Source organism: Lissotriton vulgaris, chromosome 2_1, assembly GCF_964263255.1.
Source record: "Lissotriton vulgaris chromosome 2_1, aLisVul1.2, whole genome shotgun sequence".
Lineage (NCBI taxonomy): Eukaryota > Metazoa > Chordata > Amphibia > Caudata > Salamandridae > Lissotriton > Lissotriton vulgaris.
The window spans coordinates 1,426,661,643-1,426,681,529 of record NC_141687.1 but is presented as its reverse complement, the minus strand read 5'-3'; the positions used below and the strand labels follow the sequence as shown (position 1 = coordinate 1,426,681,529).

At 42.9% G+C, this 19,887-nt stretch overlaps 1 protein-coding gene across 3 annotated transcripts in view; it reads right to left on the bottom strand.

Moving 5' to 3' along the window:
• MMADHC (metabolism of cobalamin associated D) overlaps nt 1–19,887 on the bottom strand; it is a 92,347-nt gene that overhangs the window by 5,615 nt on the left and 66,845 nt on the right. For all 3 annotated transcript variants that reach the window (XM_086957250.1, XM_086957248.1, XM_086957249.1), the window contains exon 7: nt 12,659–12,745. In XM_086957250.1, coding sequence (XP_086813376.1) covers nt 12,659–12,745 — 87 coding nt within the window. The remainder of the gene's footprint in view (nt 1–12,658; nt 12,746–19,887) is intronic.

Below are 19,887 nucleotides of genomic sequence, written 5' to 3'. Positions count from 1 at the left end.
GATCTTTAGTACAAGGGAGATATCCGTTTTAAAGTGAAACAGAAAAATAGCTAAAACAATGGTTTCGGAGGCAAGTGCCTCGAACACTACACTGTTACCCTATGGGAGAAAATCACATATACCAAACAGGTGCAAGTTAACTTCAAAAGGTGCCCATTGGGACTTAAGGTGCTAGGGGACCAAGGTCCAAAGAACCACCAGAGTTTTATTTTACCTGTTCTGGTGTGTCCATGTGCAGAGGGATTGGTAGTCTCGAACTCTAAATCGTTAAGGTCAATGGTGCTTGAAACAAAGACTCCAAGAGGGGACTTGGTGGCAAGTCCGGGTTAACCCATTGGGGGGCTCAGGACACGGGGACCCCTAGGCCAAGGGGAAGCAGTCAGAGTCGTGGACCCAGACTGGGGAGCTCAGGTACAAAGGTGCTTGGCTGGCTGGCCACTTGAGTTTGAGGCTCTTACGGTTGACGGTATACCTGTAAAGGAGAGAAAAACGAGCCAGCAGGGCCACTCTGGTCGTGGGTCTCGTCTGTCCTGATGTTTCTTAACGTGCAGGAAAGCTTCCAAGTTGGTGGTGTCCGGGCTAGACGCGAAGCAAGCCTTGGCTAGTGCAGGTGCCCTGGTACTCAAGGTATTGGTGCATGGGAGCTCCTGGAGGGTCTAGCGTCACAACACTAAACTGACAGACGGGGCTGACCGCCAGAAGTCATGAAGACCTCCTCCTGACGTGATGCTTCCTCGGTGGGCCTAACTGCCACCAACAAGGTGAACCGGACAAATGCGGTCGGTGCCTGGGGATGCAAGGGGATGGCTTCTCCACCTCAAGGGAGACTATAGATGGTTTTCAAAGTGCTGCGCAGTCCTCCAAAGGTTGGGGAGGAAGCACAGCCTCAGGGCGAGTCAGGTCTTTGCAACTGTTAAGGGGGAAGGCAGGGTTTAGTGCAAGTTTCTTTGCAGGTCCTTGGTTCTCGCGTTGTTGTCTCTTTGTCCTTGTTCAGTTCTCAGAAAGTCGAATCTGCGGACCTGGTGTCGGGGGACCCCATAGTTCAAAATTTAAGGGTGTTTGGGGGTGACTACGGGGTATTAGCCAATGGGCTACCTAAGCATAGGGTGGCCACACACCCCTATAGGACCACTTTCTGTGAGGAGTGTCCTGAACCAGTAGTCTTCATTTCACCAAAACAAGAGGGTAAAACCCTTCTCTGGATGTTTACTTCATGTCGCCCACTCTAGGTATGTGGCTGGCCAGTGGGTGAAACAAATCCTGAATAACTAATTTCCTGTCTGTTATGATGCCAACTGGGCCCCACGGCAGCGGGTGGCATTTCCCCAGTTCTGAGGGGAAGCCAAAGTTGCAGGTCAAAGGCGTCAGAGGCCTTGAAGTCTCTGCCATTGGTGAGCTAAATTGCTAGCCATCCTTCTGGAGGCGGTGAGATCAGCTTCTGAAAAGCAGGCTTTGTTTCTGCCTTCTGAGAGCACGGGCTCTCCCTTGCAGGGAGTCAGACACCAGTCGGGTGTGGCAGGCTGGACAATGCCAGTCAGCCCACACAGTAAGAGACTAGTTGGGATACAGGGGGCATCTCTAAGGGGCCCTCTGAGTGCACGTCTCAAATCGGATACTGGCATTTTAATAAGACAAGATGTTTGAAACCAAGCACCATTACTCTCAGTGAAGCCATTATGTAGCTGGGTAACACGTAATGACCACTGTCCTCAAAACGGCTTCCTGAGCACTTGCAATGGAACTAGGCATCACAGGGCACACCTGATCGTGCACAAGTACCCTCACATGCAATATATATAATGCATCCTACCGTAGGACTATTAAGGCCTGCTGTAGGGGTGACTTACATATAGTCCATTCAGTGTACATGGGCTTTGCATACAGGGAGTGGGCAATGTCGTGTTTTCAAAATGGCTGCACGTAGTTTGTGTCCGGGTCCCTTTGGGTGGCACAATACATGCTGCAGCCCTTGAGGATCCCCTTTAGTACCCATGCCCTGGGTACCAGGGGTTTCCTTTACCAAGGTCATACTAGGGTGCTAAAGTCCTTGCAAACTGGGTTACAATCAACTGGTGTAGTTTTAGGGAAGGAGCACTGGCGCCCTGTTAACAGGGAGCCACTGCACTTTCAATCAAAAGCATCAGTACAAGTGGGCAAAAAGTGGGGGTGACCATGTCTAAAAGAGGCACTTTCCTACACACAGTGGTAGCTACCTTTGCTCTGTTTGGAATGACAAAGTAGGCCATCTGGAGGCTGTTTATGGGCAAGTCCATGACTGATTTGGATACACAAGACAATCCATTTGGGAAGGGTTTTTCTCTGAACAGTTTTCACCAATTTTTGTGCCACAGAACTCAACAAATAGCCGATCATCCGCCAGATGTTCTTTGGAGTGGTCGAGGTAAAATCTTAGAGTTCTCTTTGGTCAAGGCAATGAAGTCTTTCTTCCTCTTTAGATAGGTGTGGCGGGGTGATATCTGATCAGGAAGGGCGTGCAATTCTGCCCTCGCACTGAGCATTAGCTTGTCCAGGAAGGTGGTGTGGGGCTGCATTACAGAGTTCATGTAATTCACACACACAGGAAGCTGAACTAATCGCAATGAGGAAGAACAAGTTACTTACTTTCAGTAATGCTTTTTCTGGTAGAGACTCGATCCAACAGCAGATTCCTCACCTTAGAATTTTCCTCAGACATCTGACTGGATCCTGAAAACCTTGAGCAGTACCTGTGCACCCCAGCGGCTCTGCATCAACAATGTCCACGTTGGAAATTACATACATGGTGCCTATATAGGGGCCACCCCGGTTCTCGGACATCCGTTTCTTTTGTGACTATTTCTGACTTAAAATCGCAGAGCCATGTCAGAATGATTTGTGAGCAGCGTGCAGCCTCACAGGATCTTTTAGGTAAAGAGCTTTTCGTAGCAGGGCAGATGAAGGGGTGGTGAGAAATCTGAGGATAGTCTACCAGAAAAACTGTTACCGAAGGTAAGTAACTTGCTCTTCTGATAGAGACTTCTTACAGTAGATTCCTCAACCTAAAATAAATAACGGAGCAATAGCTCCCCGAAGTGGGCCTGCGAACTGGTATAAACAAAAAAGTCCTGGAGAACTGAACAGATAAAATGCATGTCCAGATGGACGGACTGTCTAGGCAGTAGTGTTTCGTGAATGTGTGAAATGATGCCCATGTAGCGTCCTGACAGGCGTCCAGGACAGGCATATTACATGCTAATGCAGTAGTAGCTGCCTTGGCTTTGGTGGAATGAGCCCATAAACCTTCAGAAGGCTGCTTCCTAGCTAATGTAGCGTACAATCCATTGAGACAGGTTCCATTTTTGCAATGCCCTGCCTTTTGTTGCTCCAGCAAATCCAATGAGGAGCTGATCGTCCACCCAGTTTTCTTTGGTGCGACGATGTAAAAGGAAAGGGTTCTTTTTGGATCCAAACAATGGAGTCTCCCCTCTTCCTAGGAAGGATGAGGCAGAGAAACAAATGGCTGGCAGTGTGATGTTTTGGCCTACATGTGCGGTGTCACCACCATCAACAGGAAAGAGGCATGTGTCCCAAAAAACAGTTTGTGTGGGTAAAAGCTTCTGTACCAGGGTTAATAGAAAGAGCATGAAACTCACTCTCCTGGCTGAAGTAGTTGCCACTAAGAAGACTGACAAGTGGCAGAAATCTCAAAGGGCAGCTGTGCACTGGTTCAAAGGGAGAACACATGAGAAATGTAAAGACTAAATTAAGGTCCCACTGGGGCATAACAAAAGGGTAAGAAGAACAAATACTGTGAGCTCTTAAGAAAATGTGTCACAATGGGTCACAGAAAGGGCTGATCCGGCACCCGTAAAAAAGCCGAAATGGCAGACAGGTAACCTTAAACAGTGACTTGGGTGAGGCCCTACTGTGACAAATCTGAATCATAGAACGATAGACATACACAAAATACCATGGATGTCCTTTGTCCAGCCGGACAGGATTTTCTATTATTTTCAAAAATCTTTAAAAATAGCTCAGAAGATCAACATAAAATGACAAGTGGGCACAACCACGGTGTACAAGACAAAACAAGAAGGGAAATTATATACAAAAACGTACAAGGCGGTCTGTACTAGTATTCAGTTATACTGACTTGATTCTATTTTACACACACCATTGTAAAGGCTTGTTATAACAATGTTTGGTACATATGGTGCTCACTGCTCGACGACGTTTCGATGCCACACTTTAAATACAGGGCATCATCATCAGGACAAAAATGAAAATCATGTTTGTCTAATCATACTTTCAAACATTTGCATAAATGTCATTAACTGGTGATCGGATGGTACAGTCTAAATTAGATTGAAGCCCAGGGGCTGTTAAAAGGTCGCTGGAGGAGCTTGTGCCAATGTCATAGTAACCGGCTTCGTTTGTTTTCAGCATGCGTGTTAAGAATAGTTGAGGGAATAGTGAGGGTTATTACCACCTATAGATAAACAAGGCAGAGTATTGGCGAATGCAAAGACCTCCACTTGAATTTGGGCGTGCTGGTCGGCTTTTCTCGCTGGCAGCGTCCGTGTTGAAATAGATGCAGAAATATTGAGCAGCGTTTACCACGTGTAAATAAACGAGGCAGGATATTCGCGGATTGCAAATGCAAGAATTTATAGAGCAGCAGCTCGATGGCTGATAAGGCGAGGGTCTGACGAGGTTCGCTGTGAGACCCACGCCTTATCAGCCATCGAGCTGCTGCTCTATAAATTCTTGCATTTGTTTATCTAATGGTCAGAGGCTTTCCGACCGACATGGTAGGTTTAAAGTCCACAGTCTTATTACGATGACAGCAGTCAGAGTTTAAACCGGATGGGGAATCCAACGCGCTCAAGGAGCCCGTCGGCAAGCACTCATAATCCCTTAGGGACAGCGTTTCCGCTCTTGGGAGTATAATTTCGGTTTCCGACAGCCAAACCTTTTTGGCCTTTCCAACATGGACTGGCTGTCTGAAACGGACTTTGGGGGCCGCTAGCAGGGCAACCGTCCTTACTGGCCCTCCGCATTTGGCCCTGGGAGGCATCTATGGTGCCCCAGTAAACATCCCAGCAACGGTGAAGGGATGTCTTAAAACTTCAATTTTTCCAATGGGAGCTAGTGCAGCGGGTGGTTTCATCCTGCTGCACAAGCTCCTATTGAAAAATTGAAGTTTGTGACCGCACCAATGCACGGTCGGTACAGTTGACCTATGGCTGGTTGGTTCCTTCCACGACATCGTAATTAGGCCCCTTATGTTTTGACCATGTTTTTAAATAAAAGATTTGTGAATGTTGCACATGGATTTCTCTTGTTTATGTTTTATACACCCATTTTGGCACTGCATGACCACTTTCGCACTTATGACAGAGCACCTCAGCAGGGCACACTGTAAACTTGATTGGTGAAATGTTGTCATCGGACATTGACTTTTTTACTTCTGTTTTTTCTTGAAATGTTTTCTTTCTCTATGCAATAGGTGAATCCGACAGAACCACATTGTCCTGTGGTGCAGCTCTCCCTCCGCATATAGCCAGGCCACTGCATATTTATCTAAATGTTTTTCATAGTCATTTCTTTAGGATTTTCAAGCAAGTAGTAGTTCAACCTTCCCGTGATGACCACTACATTTACCTGCATATTCATCCTCCAGCTCCAAACTTAGAGTTCTCACCTGGCTAGCATGGCGAAAAACTGGCTTGAGCATTCCAAACTATTTTGCAACGCTAAGACTAAGATGTAGGCTTTAAATGCTTCCCAAACTGCCCTTCCTGATTGAGTATTGCATGCATATGAGTAAAGTGTGAAAATGTGTTAGCACGTATTGCTTGCTCTAGATATTTAGCAGGACCTTCCTGCAGCACTAATAGTATTAGTGCCCGTGACAATGCTGAAACCAGCCTAGTAGAGGTCTTGGACTAGTCTAGTAGTAGTTTCAAGACATTGTTAGGGTGAGCTCTCCCCCATCAAATATAGCATGGGATTGCTCACATTGGTCCCAATATGTTTTAACCATAATGACATAGGTGGTGTTAATACAAGCCTGCACTATAAGAAAGCTACAGCCTCTCCATTAATTATCCCTTCCTGCCAAATGAGCACACCTGTGCTTCTGAAGAGGATACCATACGATTGAGTACTAAAGGACAACTACAACTGGCCTTCGACACTAGTAATACATTAGTCCCCTGCATCAAGACTACATCAATCCTAAGACTACTACGGGCATTTCAGGGATTCCACATTTTGTGCAAATCACTGAGGCCCAGACAATCTAGGCGAAGAACTTCCCGTCAGAAGAGATGGGACAAGAATCTAGAGGTTTTGTTCTGGGATAAACTGACAAACTGTTGAAAGTGCAGTATTTTAGCTATGGAGTTAATTGGTGTGGATTATTTTATCAAAAATGATACCTAGATATTTACAATGCACTATTGATGATGGCAGATTTGCCAGAAAGGAGGAGACTAATGAGATAAGGAAAAAAACACTCTTTAAAGGATTGAGGTTTAAATGGAGAGCACTCACACAATCTAGAACAGTTTGTGTAGCTTGGGCAAGACTTGGACACTATTGGCAGAAGTAAATTTCAAGTGGATGATAAAAATCCCAGAGTTCTTGAGTAATTCCCCAAGTGGATCTATATACAAGATTTACCAAAGTTGGAGCCAGAATAGGGGATGTCTGACTTCCCTGTGTTAAAGCAAGTGAAGTAGAAAATCTGTTGTTGATTTAGAGGAGCTAGGACAAATTAGCCAGATGCACTAAAACATTTGAGCCAGTTGACCTTGGATTTACATAAAAGCTTTAGGGTCACCTGTGACTCAAAGGTGGGACAAAGATTGCTCAATAAATGTAACCTTTGGACCAAATGGAGCAGAGTGTGTGGGTGTTCTTGTTTTGCTCTTAAGAGAAAGACATACATTCATTAATTCTGCAGGTGGAGGCATTGACATCATTAGTACTAATAAGGTGGAGTTTGTTCAAAGACAGTGCAGCAAAAGAATTGTCATCAATCATGATTTTTGGTGCCTCAAAGCCAAATTAATTCCTTTATAAAGTGGCCAAAGGTTTTGTTATGCATGAAGAACAAGGAACAGTGGACTGGGAAATGATCAGATGACTCAACAGGTTATTAGATCGCTGGAGATAAGCAAAACACATTAAAACTTAGAACCTTTAGTGTCTACAAGCTTAAAGCAGTAATGAAAAATATAATTTCGAGAGAACAGATGAACTGCAGCGTCTCTTTGATCACTCAAGGCTGGGATTCTCTTCAAGGTGTTTGCATCAGAGAAAATGGTTAGTTAGGAGCACCACATTCCTCAATAAGGGTCAGAGTGTCACCAGGAGGAATAAATATAACCTTGAGTCTGATTGGGGAGTACAGTGGCGATTTGATTTCAAGACTCATACACAAAAAGAGGGGTAAGAGTTAGTGATGATCTCCTAGTATTGAATTGTTGTAAGTTACTGCCAGACCTGCCTTCATGATCACATCGTATTACTGAATTAAAAGGGAAAGGGATGTCCATGAAAATGTTAGGTGTTCTGGAACCATGTCTCAAATGAGAATAAATAAGTCAAGGTTTTGGTGGAATAAACAATTTCCTACCAGTATTTCACTCCTGAGCAGCAGTTGTGAATAATACAATGTGGAATCAAATTGTTTTAACAAGAGATGTGGCTAGAGGTTCTACCTAGATGTGAGTGGGGTTGCGGACACTGGACTGCATTTCAGAGTTAATTATGCACCCTTTAAAGCAAGGTGCCAGATAGCTCAGTACCAACAGTTCCTAAAGTACATAGAACATTCCAAGAGCTGTGCAAAGGGTTTGTACTGGCTAAAATTCCTTTATCAATCACTAAACGCAAACACATTACAACACACTCTCTGCAGGATATTGCAGTAGGGGAAAAGGAACAACATTTCCTTCACAAACAAGTAGGTGCCAGAACCATATTTTCTGCCCTTTGAATGCAGAGGTGTACAGCTTCTTTGATGAGACTGCAACAGAAATGTTTTCCTTCAGTTATATCAATCGGGGCAATATTCAAGTTTTTCCCAACAGAAAAGACGGGCATGGCATATGTACCATAATCATTTTGAAAAAAAAATATAAACACATTTGTAGGCAAGGGATCAAAACGGATGTCTTGCAAACATTTAATCCCAGTCTTGTTCATAAATATGTACATTGGATCTACAATATATCCATTGCACACTAATGGCTTGCCTTCGGTTCAAAATATTCTGCAAGGTTATTACAAAATGCCTTCCAGCAGGAGGCAGGAAATTAGACTTTCAAGGTATGTCCCTCCATTAACTGTTTAGTAATAAAGATGCCTTCAGTTCACTCCACGAAAATGAGAGAGTGGAGAGAAGATCCCCACGAAATGTATCCTTTCTAAATGTACTCCTCTCAATTGTTTCCTAGTACAATGATATCAATTAAGGCACCGCTTATTTCTCTGTTGAGTTCACTTATGATGGAAGGAGGGTCCACAGTCAATGGCTGTAAGCGACAGCCAGGGTAATGGTTGATTTTCTGAAATGTATTGTACCCCAACCTCATAGCCGGGACAAGGAGGATGAAGGCGAGAGGATAACAAGGTGTGTTAGCATGGAGAAAAATGTTGTCAGTAAGCAAGATACATTCTTGAATAAATACTCATGAACTGAAATGAAGATAAGCATCACAATAACACCTTTACTAAAATGTTATGTAAGTGAGCTGAACACAACGGCCAAGATAAAGGAGGCACAATCGGAAAAATGATACGTAGGTACTGAATTAGTTTATACTCATGAAACTCATATCTCCACACACGTAGCTTCCTGAAAGACTGCACAAAATAGCTAAAGCATGCAGTGCAAAGAAACAATGTTTTTGAAAATAGTGAGGCCATGGGCTGAATTGAAACACTTAGAACTAAAGGTGAAGAATTCATACATTGTAGTGTTACTGATCAAAACGGAGGTGAGAACTATGACCCCAAATGAACATTGGCAACATTGTGATTTTTACTCAGATTTGTATAGGGAGGAAAACCTACAACTGTTAACGAATTGGTCTCCAGACAAAACGGTGGCACATCACCTAGTGACACTGAAAGATTAACGGAATTATTCACAATGCAAGTAGTTACAAAAGCAGCTATGAATCTCCCATGGGGGGAAGCAGCTGGGATAAGGACATATTATATTCAAATTTTATGAACCTTTCTCAAAGGAATTAGCTCGGCTATTCTAGTTAATTACTAACCGCCTGGCAATTACTATTTAGGGACATATTAACAGCGCTATATTCGCAAAAAAATAACAAGAACCCTAAATTCCAGGAGTCTTAAGCCATTTCACTGACAAATTCAGACACTAAAGTCAATGCAATAATAAGAACAAAACAAATGGTTATTAAAACAGCACACCTAATGGACCCAATGAAACCTAGCTTTATATTTTCTAGAGACACCACTGGGCACATCAAGATGGACTCCACAATATTTGATGTTTTTGAATCACAGGGTTTAGTGGCTAAAATTATCCTCTTGGATGCCAGAATAACAGTTGGCAGTCTACTGGGCCTTTCTCTATAGAAAGAAATATAAGGGAAAAATGAGATTAGGTCTGCAATTAATTAAAATCTCAAATAAAGGTTTAAATACAAAACTAATTGGCTTGAGCATATCATCTGAAATGTTTAACAGCGGTTGGGGGCTGAAGGAGAAGAAAAATTGTTGCATAAGCAATAAGCCTAACATACTTGCTGCTGAACAGTCACAATAGAGAAGGGAGCTCAGGTGTTTGGGCAGCTATTTAGTTACCTACTTAACTTGGACAAAACCCAAATATTTTACAACAAAAAAATATTTTTTGTTTTTTAAAAAGACGAGCGGAGACCTTAGATACATTTTCATCATACCCAACAGTTTACATTTAAGTTTTTAAAATGATAAAATTCATTATGAACTGATAATAAAGGAATTTGCAGAGAGTCTGTCCATTTGGCAGTCTATATCATAGGGTCATGCCATGGTTCTAGATCATAAATTTGTTTCTGTTGCAAAGTTGCTGTATCTGCTCACACAAATACCACTATTTGCTCCAACTATTATACTTTGATAGGTAGAGCAGAATGGAGCAGTTTTATTTGGATACACACATTCCCGAAGAGCACTCTGCTACATGCATGCAACTGCCCTTACATCTGCAGTGTCCTCAATTTAAAACTGGATTATTTGGTTAGGCTGCATGGACATTAAGCTAGTTTTTTTCCAGCTGCACTTATTCAGAGTCCTCTTGCTAGAAAAAGCAAGATTTAAACATTAACAGTATTCCATCGCTCAATGACAGGAATTATAAACTATTTAGAGATTTCCTACTGTTATGAAATATACTCCACTATAAAATAATCCTGCTAATAGGAGACACACTACTTGCATATGGCAATGTACCCTTCTTAGAACTGTAGACAGGGCAACTTGCTTATCTGTAGAATAAAAAATAAAAATAAATAATATTAAGATTCTTGGATCAGGATTTTTAAAGTACTTACAAATCCAAGATAATTTGATACAAAAAATATATATATATATTTGCAAACCATCTCATTAATGGAGATTATGACTATAAAAGTAGCAAAATATCATTATGCAAATGTATCAATGATTGCACGCTTCCAATAGATATTCTGAGATCAGGAGCACTAAAGTCACAATGAACAAAAAGACAAGCCACATTCTGAAAGGCCAAAAGTCACACTGGCCAACAGAGCAAAATGAATGTCCAGCATTTTAAAACAATACACAATTCACATTATACAGCAATGAATCTTTCTCATTCAGAGTTAAAAGAAGATTCCAAATGTTGGGGATGCACTGCGCCAAAGCGGACTAAGCCATCTGTTCACTCAATGCAATCAGATTCAGGAGAATTTGGTTTAAATATTGAAAAAATAAACTTCAGAGTTGTAATTACATATCTCTGTCAAGTTGATTTTGTTTGGCAATCCTAACAAAGTCAGAGAGCACATTAAGGTATTGTCTTTACTGCATTTGTAATATGTAGGCTGTGTACTGCCAAACGATATATGCAATAGATAATGGTGGTATTGCTTTATGTATTATGCTGTAATGGCAGGTACTACTGATAATTCCAGAATTAAAGTGGCGAAAACACAGGTACCAGTCACAGACTGATTGACTAGGTTGAGAGAACATATTTATAATTTGAAATTAACAGATCTTTTGTACTAATAGGAGTGGCAAGGATAGCAAAATTCAAAGATGGTGAAAAAAAAACATTACTTATTTGACAGATCTTCAAGGCAGTAGCCTATTAACAGGAGTTAGTGGAAAAAGTATACCTCCGCGTTTGCCTGCCTACACAAGTAGTCAGTCAGATCAGGGGTGGTTATTGGAGAATACAAATCTTTTTCAAAGTAATGTGCATTGGTTCAGAGCTATCAAACTAGTACTTTAGTTTCATCTTTCTGGTAAGGAAGTTATTATTCGAGACAACAGAACCCCCATGTGCTAAATCAGAAAATCGGTAGAGGCGTAATATTATCAGGCAACCTATCTCTATCTCAGTACAGCAACTGACAGGAGTCCAAAATGAAAGGACCAGTGTTTAAAGCAGGAACAGTGAGACCCACAGGAGCACAAGCTTCACCCTATGGCAGTAGAATATATAAACTGGTTTCAATTTGTAGACACTGGAAAACAGAAGGCCGAGTCTTTAATTCCAGGTTCTCAGATTAGAGGTTGAGCAAATGTCATTCTGAAGAAAAGCAGCACAAAAAAGGCCTATAATAATTTGCTCAGATTCTACGGATCAGTGTTACAATTTGGATGGAAGCAACAAAGTTCTTGATTGTCAGACTATAACCCAGAAGCATGTGGTGTCAGCAAATTCTACACCACTTGATGGCTTTTCAAATCAGGTTATCTACCGGACCATTTCTTGTTGAGGATGCAGGGGAGAGTTAAGCATCACAACTACAGAATCTTAGCAAGGTATTGCTATAAGAGCCAAAAAACCTTCTATGAGAACATGCAACATATTTCTATGGTTCTGCGGAATGATGTAATGGAGAGCAAAACAAAACCAGTCCTGCAGCTATAGAGACACCCACATATACACTGAGAAACACCACCCATACCCCCGCCCCCCCCCCACACTTCAATATTGCCCTTGCTGGGAAATCAAATCTTGAATAACAGATTTACATCACTGATATGATTCTTACTTCTGTGTCTTGGAGGCTGCAACAGCACAAGTATGGTTACTAAATACAGAAAGATATCTTCCATTGAGCAAAACATTGTTGGAGTACTATTTCCCTAACAGCGATCATACAACTCAAGGGACAGAGTTTAAAAAAATGTAGAAGACTGTTCTTTCAACTTGCCGAACACTGTGTATATTGTTCAAGGCATAATAGTCTTAGAATATTTCGACCACTAGAGAACTGTTTAAGGTACAATAGTTTAAAGCAAAACCTGCTGTCATTAGTATCTCAGGTAGCATAGAAGAGGAGCCGACAATACACACATTCTAGCTTAGTGTAACCAAGACAAATTGGATTAGTGTTACTAAGAAATCGTTTGCACATATCTATTTTATCCGCATAAGATATTCACTCACAGCCAAACCTGAAGAGGGATCAATGAAATCAGCCCAGAAGCCTTCACCACGTAAAGCGTAGCAAATTTCTTTGGCACCATTAATGAACTAAAAGAATAACAAAATATTTTAGTTGAAAAAAGAGAAAGCACCTAAATAGAAACATTTCATACAGGAAATGTGTCCACATGTACAAATAAACTGTATAAACTTTTAACAATCGATCAATATTGTGTTCAATAACCAATGGTTTGCTCTAAATCAATTTACACAGATAAGTAACACCCCATCAGGTGTCTGATCATAGGAAATTAAGAAATTGCCTTTGCTCATCATGTGGATTGCACACATAACATGAGTAACATGAGTATTTGTAAAGCGCACGTTCACCACTACGGGCCTCTTGGCGCTGAAATAACAGATGTTTGTTGTTACCCAACTCAATGGTACACATGTACAACCATGTTTAATAAAACTTAACTTGTTGCGGTTCGAATATTTAACTTCAATGTTTTAAAAACAAAACAAGAACAAAAACGTAGGTGAACATTGAAATAAATTATTGGCTGATACACGATTTCAACATTTTAAATACAAATCTAACTAGAAGTGAATAGAGTGTCAAAATACACAGATACCTGGTTACAATTAGACATTCTCACAATAAAGTAAACATTGAATTTTGCCAATTTCAGGGAAACTGTGGTATTGTATTAACTGGAATTCCTAGTGATGGAAGAGGTTTGCTTTAAGTGTGATTGAGCTACTAATATATTTAGATGTAGCTCTCAGAATCCATGTAAGTCTTCTGTCCCACTGGAAACCGCAAATCTGGTGGACATTTGCACAGCTAGACAAACGCCCTGAGCATTCAAATGTGTATTTCAAACTGCCACTTTGGGGATACCGAGGTGTACCTGAGGGCAAAAGTCTCTAATCTGTCACTGCTCATGCTTAGATACCTTGGAAGAATTACTTAAGCATACACACGTTTGATATCTTTAAAAGGGACAAACCTTCAACTATGCTCATATTTTTAAGTCTACCCAATGATTTGGAATAGTCATACAGGTGTATATGTAAATGCAAACAGCAACATCCCAAAGGTAAACCATAATTTACACAGCCCAATTAAAAAAGGCGAAATAAGATAGTAAGGTATCACAAAAATATTTTTAGAAAGTCCCTAGTTTGGTTATAAAAAGGGAAAAGGCCGCGTTGACCCACCTCACAAATGAACAAGTCTTTCCTAACTTGTAAAAAGGATTGAGTAATTAGCTCAATAGACAACTATCTTGGTGCCAACAGACCCAATAACGGTATCCAGAGGACAACTTAAGTCTAATTTCTAGATCTTATCTGTTTACTTATCCCTTAAGAATGTGTCAGGTCAGTTGTGAGGTACTGAGTGGTGAGTACTCTACTTTCTAAGCTACAATCTCTTTCACAAAAAGCATTTAAGTAAATTACCCTTAGTTTGTGGTATTGATTAGTTTTAATTTTCCCTGCAGGAACATGCTTCTACTTCTCAGGAGAGATTTGTATGTATTCCCAAAATATATGTGATAGCTTATATCAGAGTCTGCTGTTCAGAAGATTTACTTTTGTCTCAAATGCTTAAATCAAGCAACTTTACTTCCTCCACCAGAGCAACCTCAATCCTCACTACAGTGTTTACTCTAATAATTACCCCATTTATTGATGTTTTCAGAACATGTTCTACATGGCTGTGTAGGCCACAACACCTATTTTTAATTATTTTTTTTAAATAAATGGTTGCGTAGATTTACTTCTGGACTGCGATGACTACCCAGCTTAAGGTGGCTTGAAAACGCCAGGTCTTATTATTTGTGGATGACAACCTGCTAGTATCTAAAACACCAAGAGGAATAGAAAACCTACTAACTAGGTTTAAATTGTTTTGCACTAACTATGGTCTAGATATTAATACCAGTAAAACAAAGTTTATGGCTATTCAGCCGCACAGGCATTTTAGAGGGGGGTCATAAGACTCGAGGGGGACGACCTTGAAAGAGTTTCAGATTTTGACTATGTGGAAATCTGCTTTTCTAGCAGTAATTCTTGGGTTAGTCAGTTCACAAAGAGCACGCTCGTACTAAACCATAGGGTGACTGATACTCTGAGATTTCCTAAGAACACCACCCTTCATCCTATCTCCTCTCTCTTAAAATTCTGGAGAGCTCAAGCAGTGACATTTGCAGTATATGGGGCAGAGCATGGGGGTACTGTAGTACAGAATCGGTGGGAGGCAAAAAAAGGGCGGGGAATTTAAAAAAAAAATTTAAAAAAAAATTTGCAGAAAATACGTTTTTGAGGAAGGTACTCCCCTAAAGTACCCCATTATTTTTTTGTCTAGATTTGCGTATGCAAACCATTATTCTAAAAGTAAGACTCAAACCAAACTTGAACTGGATGAGAACTTGGTAGACTGGCGAGGTGGAACCCAATAGGTATGTCTTAGCGACATTCTGGATAGCCATAGGGGAGTGGAGAGGCAACCATAGCTAAAATAAACAAGCATTTACAATGCAATAGGTCTCGCAGCATTAAAGTTTGAGTTATTGGCATTGTGTATGACAATGCGTTGCATACAATTTTGAGCAAACTTTGAATTGGTGAGCAGTGAGTGTGTGCAAGAGTATGCTTTTCTTGAAAGCAGTGTGGTAGAAAGTGCAGGAATTTGGGTGACCTGAGCAATGTGGATGATGCACCTCACGCACGGGGCTGACGCAGTTATTATTCACAAAGCTCTGATGATGCACCTCACGCACGGGGCTGACGCAGTTATTATTCACACAGCTCTGATGATGCACCTCACGCACGGGGCTGACGCAGTTATTATTTACACAGCTCTGATGATGCACCGTAGGCACGGGCTCGCAGCTATTATTCACACAGCTCCGATGATGCACCTCACGCATGGGCTCACAGTTGTTATTCACACAGCTCTGATGATGCACCTCAGGCACGGGCTCACAGCTGTTATTATTCACACAGCTCTGATGATGCACCTCAGGCACGGGCTCACAGCTGTTATTATTCACACAGCTCTGATGATGAAGAGGCGAGGAAGATCCTAGATTCAGAAGGGATCAGTGGCAGTGATCCTCCTGGATCTGAGCGCGGCTTTCGACACTGTTAACCATCAAACGCTGGTTAAGCGGTTGAGGGACTTGGGTATTTCAGGACTTGCTCTGTCTTGGCTGAGATCCTTTTTACATAATCGGTCATTTCAGGTGGCAGAGGGCAATTTTATCTCCAATACAACCCCAATACACTGTGGCGTCCCCCAGGGCTCATCCCTGAGCCCCACGCTTTTTAATGTCTATATGTCCCCTCTTGAAAAAATTGTTACCCCCTATGGCATTAAGCTCTTGACTTATGCCGACGATACCCAGCTGGTTGTAGCACTCAGTCAACAGGACTGCCCTTCCATCGATCTGTACTCCTGTCTCGGTGACATAGCCAGCTGGATGAACAGTTCCCATCTCAAGCTTAACAGCGACAAGACGGAGATCATGGTTATGGGCAACCAGTCTTATTTCCGCCCAGAGACGCTGTGGCCTCCGTGTATCGGACTGCCTCCAACTTCTAAATCAGACATTAAAAGCTTGGGGATCTGGCTCGATCAAGGCCTCACACTTAATACTCAAGCCAGAAAAACTGCGGGAGCCTGTTTCGGCCTCCTTCAAACTGCGCGAAAAATCCTTTCGCTGCTGCCCACTCAGTCCAGGAAGCTCTTGATACAGGGCCTTCTACTATCCAGACTGGACTACGGCAATGCGTTGTATTTGGGCGCTCCACAGAAAGTGACAGCTAAACTGCAGGTTGTGCAAAATACTGCGGCTCGGATTTTAACGGGCGCCAATAACCGCAGCTCAGCTAAGCCGGCCCTCAGGTCACTGCACTGGCTGCCCATCGTGGAAAGAGTACATTTTAAGGCCCTGTGCATTACCCATAAAATTCTGCATGGCAAGGCCCTGTCTATTCTAAAGGACCTTATTTCCCCATACAAAACCATCAGAACTCTTCGATCCACGCACCTACATTTGACCGCCATGTTAAGGATCAAGAGGGCCCGGTCAGGAGGCCGCCTCTTTTCGTACAACGCCTCCAAACTCTGGAACTCACTCCCACTGGACATCTGCACCCAACCCAATCTCCTTTCCTTTCGTAAGCTTCTTAAGACCTGGCTGTTTCCCTAATTTCCCCGCATTTGCCCTCACACATTCTATTACTAGCGCTGGGACGCTCGCGGGCAGCCATGCGCTCTAGAAATTTGAAAACATAAACATGATGCACCTCACGCACGGGGCTGACGCAGACATTATTCACACAGCTCTGATGATGCACCTTAGGCACGCGGCTCACAGCTGTTATTATTCACACAGCTCTGATGATGCACCTCAGGCACGGGGCTGACGCAGTTATTATTCACACAGCTCTGATGATGCACCTCACACACGGGTCTGACGCGGTTATTATTCACACAGCTCTGATGATGCACCTCACACACGGGTCTGACGCAGTTATTATGCACACAGCTCTGATGATGCCTCGTAGTTCAATACTGAGGCTTTCTTGTGTGTGATGGTCCAGGTTGTCTCCTCCCTCGGTTGTACTCTGTAGGCCACGCTTCACTGCGAGGCTGCGCAATACGCAGTGACACAATCTAACAGTTTCATGTGCCTTGTCATAGGTACTTGTAACAAACCGTGTGTCCTGCGCACCTGTAGATCATCATCGTGGCTCTTGTCTCGCGCGCGGTTTGTTGTCCCAGCGTCGCCTTCAAAGCGCTTTGTTGTTATGGGGGGTCCTCGCAGGCCGAACGCACAACAGAGTTGAGGTAAGAAACCCGGGGCGGGGGGGGGTTGGTAGAAAACATGACGTCTGCCACCATCTAGCTGCCTGTCATCACAAGCTGCTTCATTATTAATGAAGACACCTGGCTTGCTTGCTTGCAATAAAAATCGTATAAAAAAATGCTGCTGGGGTGAACGGGTCGTAGAAAGCGTGGGGCTTGGGGTGTACTACTCCTCTGCCCCCCATTTGTGACACACAGTTCCATTAGCTCACCCTTCTAACTTCAAATGTAACCCAATGCCTCCTCCCTCTTCAGTCTGTCCTCTCCCTGCCCCATCTCTCCCAGACCCACAAGATTTAAAGTCTAAGTGACTAAGTCTACATACAGCATAGGAGGTGAATTGAAAATATTCAGCAAACGCCATAAAGTCAACATGAGAAATACAGAGTAAACTCTAATAGACACCTAATATAGTCTGGGAATGCTGCCTCTCACTAGTGACTAGACCTTCCTCCACACAGCGAAGCGCTACGGCCTAAGGCACTATAAGAACATCACTCTCGCCACTTGTGCATGACACCAAAACGTTTTCTACATAGTTGTGTCCCCTCCACTGCCCCACCTGTGCCCGCTCTCTTCACTATCCCTATCACAGCCCTCAGCATTGTCCTGCCCTGGTGGCTTCTACCCCCAAGCCCGCGCTCTTAGCGTTACGCACACACATTACTACACAAAGGAGGTCATCGTGATCTACAATATAGGAATTATTTTAACTTTACCACGCGGCAAGGCCTATGCTGCAAAGACAGGCTCGGTCATCATCTCTTCTGTGTCATGAAAGATTTTTGGCAGGTTCTGGGTCTGAGCTTTAATGAGTGAACTCGGTGCACTCAAACATCTAATGCAGCTAGTCGAGAGCAATCTAATGCAGCCAGTCCAGAGAAAAATCAGAAACATGAGCTGGTGCAAAACCAGCTCCTCGAAGTTAAGAAACACCTAGGTCTCCTTTGGGATTCTGGCGCGGAGATGAGCCATCATGTTTTGTAAGAGAGCCCAGCAGAAGGTAAAATTAGAAGAATTTGAATGCATTCAAAGACCACGTCCCATTTGAAAATTAAACACGAACTTCAATAAACAAGTGCAAGATGAAAAAAACTAAGACGTGCGCGTGAAGAAAACTACCGTGGGGCGGGACTTCCGTTTCGTGCTGGAAGCTTGCGCCCACGGAGTGGCTAGCCAGGAGAGGAGCAGTGGTGACGCGGGGCTCCCATGCCCGAGGGAGAGCCCTGCGGTGGCGGCTGAAGTCCGGAGTGGCGGTAAGTGGGCCTTAGTTGTAGGAGGTAGGAGGGGGGGGAGGGGGTCTCGGTGCACGTGTGTGTGTGTGTGTGTGCGCGACGGCAGGGGGGGGCTCGGTGCACTCGTGTGTGTGTGTGTGTGCGCATGTGTGTGTGTGTATATGTGTGCGACGGCGGGGGGGGGGGGGGGTGTGGGGGGTGTCTCTGTATGTTTGTGTGCATGCGTGCATAGGCGCTCGTGTGTGTGTGTCTCTGTGTGTGCGCATGCGTGTGTGTTGGTGCTTCCCAGGAGACAAGAGATGGCCACACTGTGCGCGTTCTCACGCGCGCGGCCCGCTCTGCTCGCCTTTTGGAAGATGCGCGTGGCCAGCTCTTGTCTCCTGAAAAGCTGAGTCGCTCACTATAAGTCTCTGGCGAGACCGCGCGGTTAACACCACGAGACCTAAAAAGAAGGCGCTAGGCCTCATTTATTTATGGACTAGACCAGTCTCGATTAATTCTTCTTCTATCAGAATTGTAAAGTCTCTTTTCTGAGCACGAGGAGAGGAAATTAATTAATTCAACAAATGTAGGCTTATTAACAGATAGATTCCTAGAGATAAAACCAATCACTTCATTCTTTGTGAATGTGAGGACGTGTTCCATGAAGTATACAATATAAAAGAGGGGTGAGAGTTCACAAAGCGGACTAATCCTTCTTCCTTTACAGAATATATTTCACCCAAATGGTAAGGTGAGCACCAGGTAGTACTAAATTCTACACAACTATGATGGTATAAAAGAGATTTATTTTCTTTTAGGAAAAGAAGCCTTCACCAACATTTTGTGACATGCTTCATTATATATATATATATATATATATATATATATATATATATATATATATATTCACCAAAAGTGCCCCGGTACTATAGAAACGCCACTCCACGATGTTTAGGTACAACCTTTTAATGGCACAAAAACCCAGTTGTAGCCTCTTCATTTAACTGTCCCAACGCGTTTCATTGCTTGCTGCAACTTCTTCAAGGGGAAATGGAGATTTTAAAAACCGGAAGTATTACATCCCACTGCTTTTAGAGTCATTTGTTCCCAAGATGCCCAAGTTTACTCACTGACTGCTGGGTATTGTA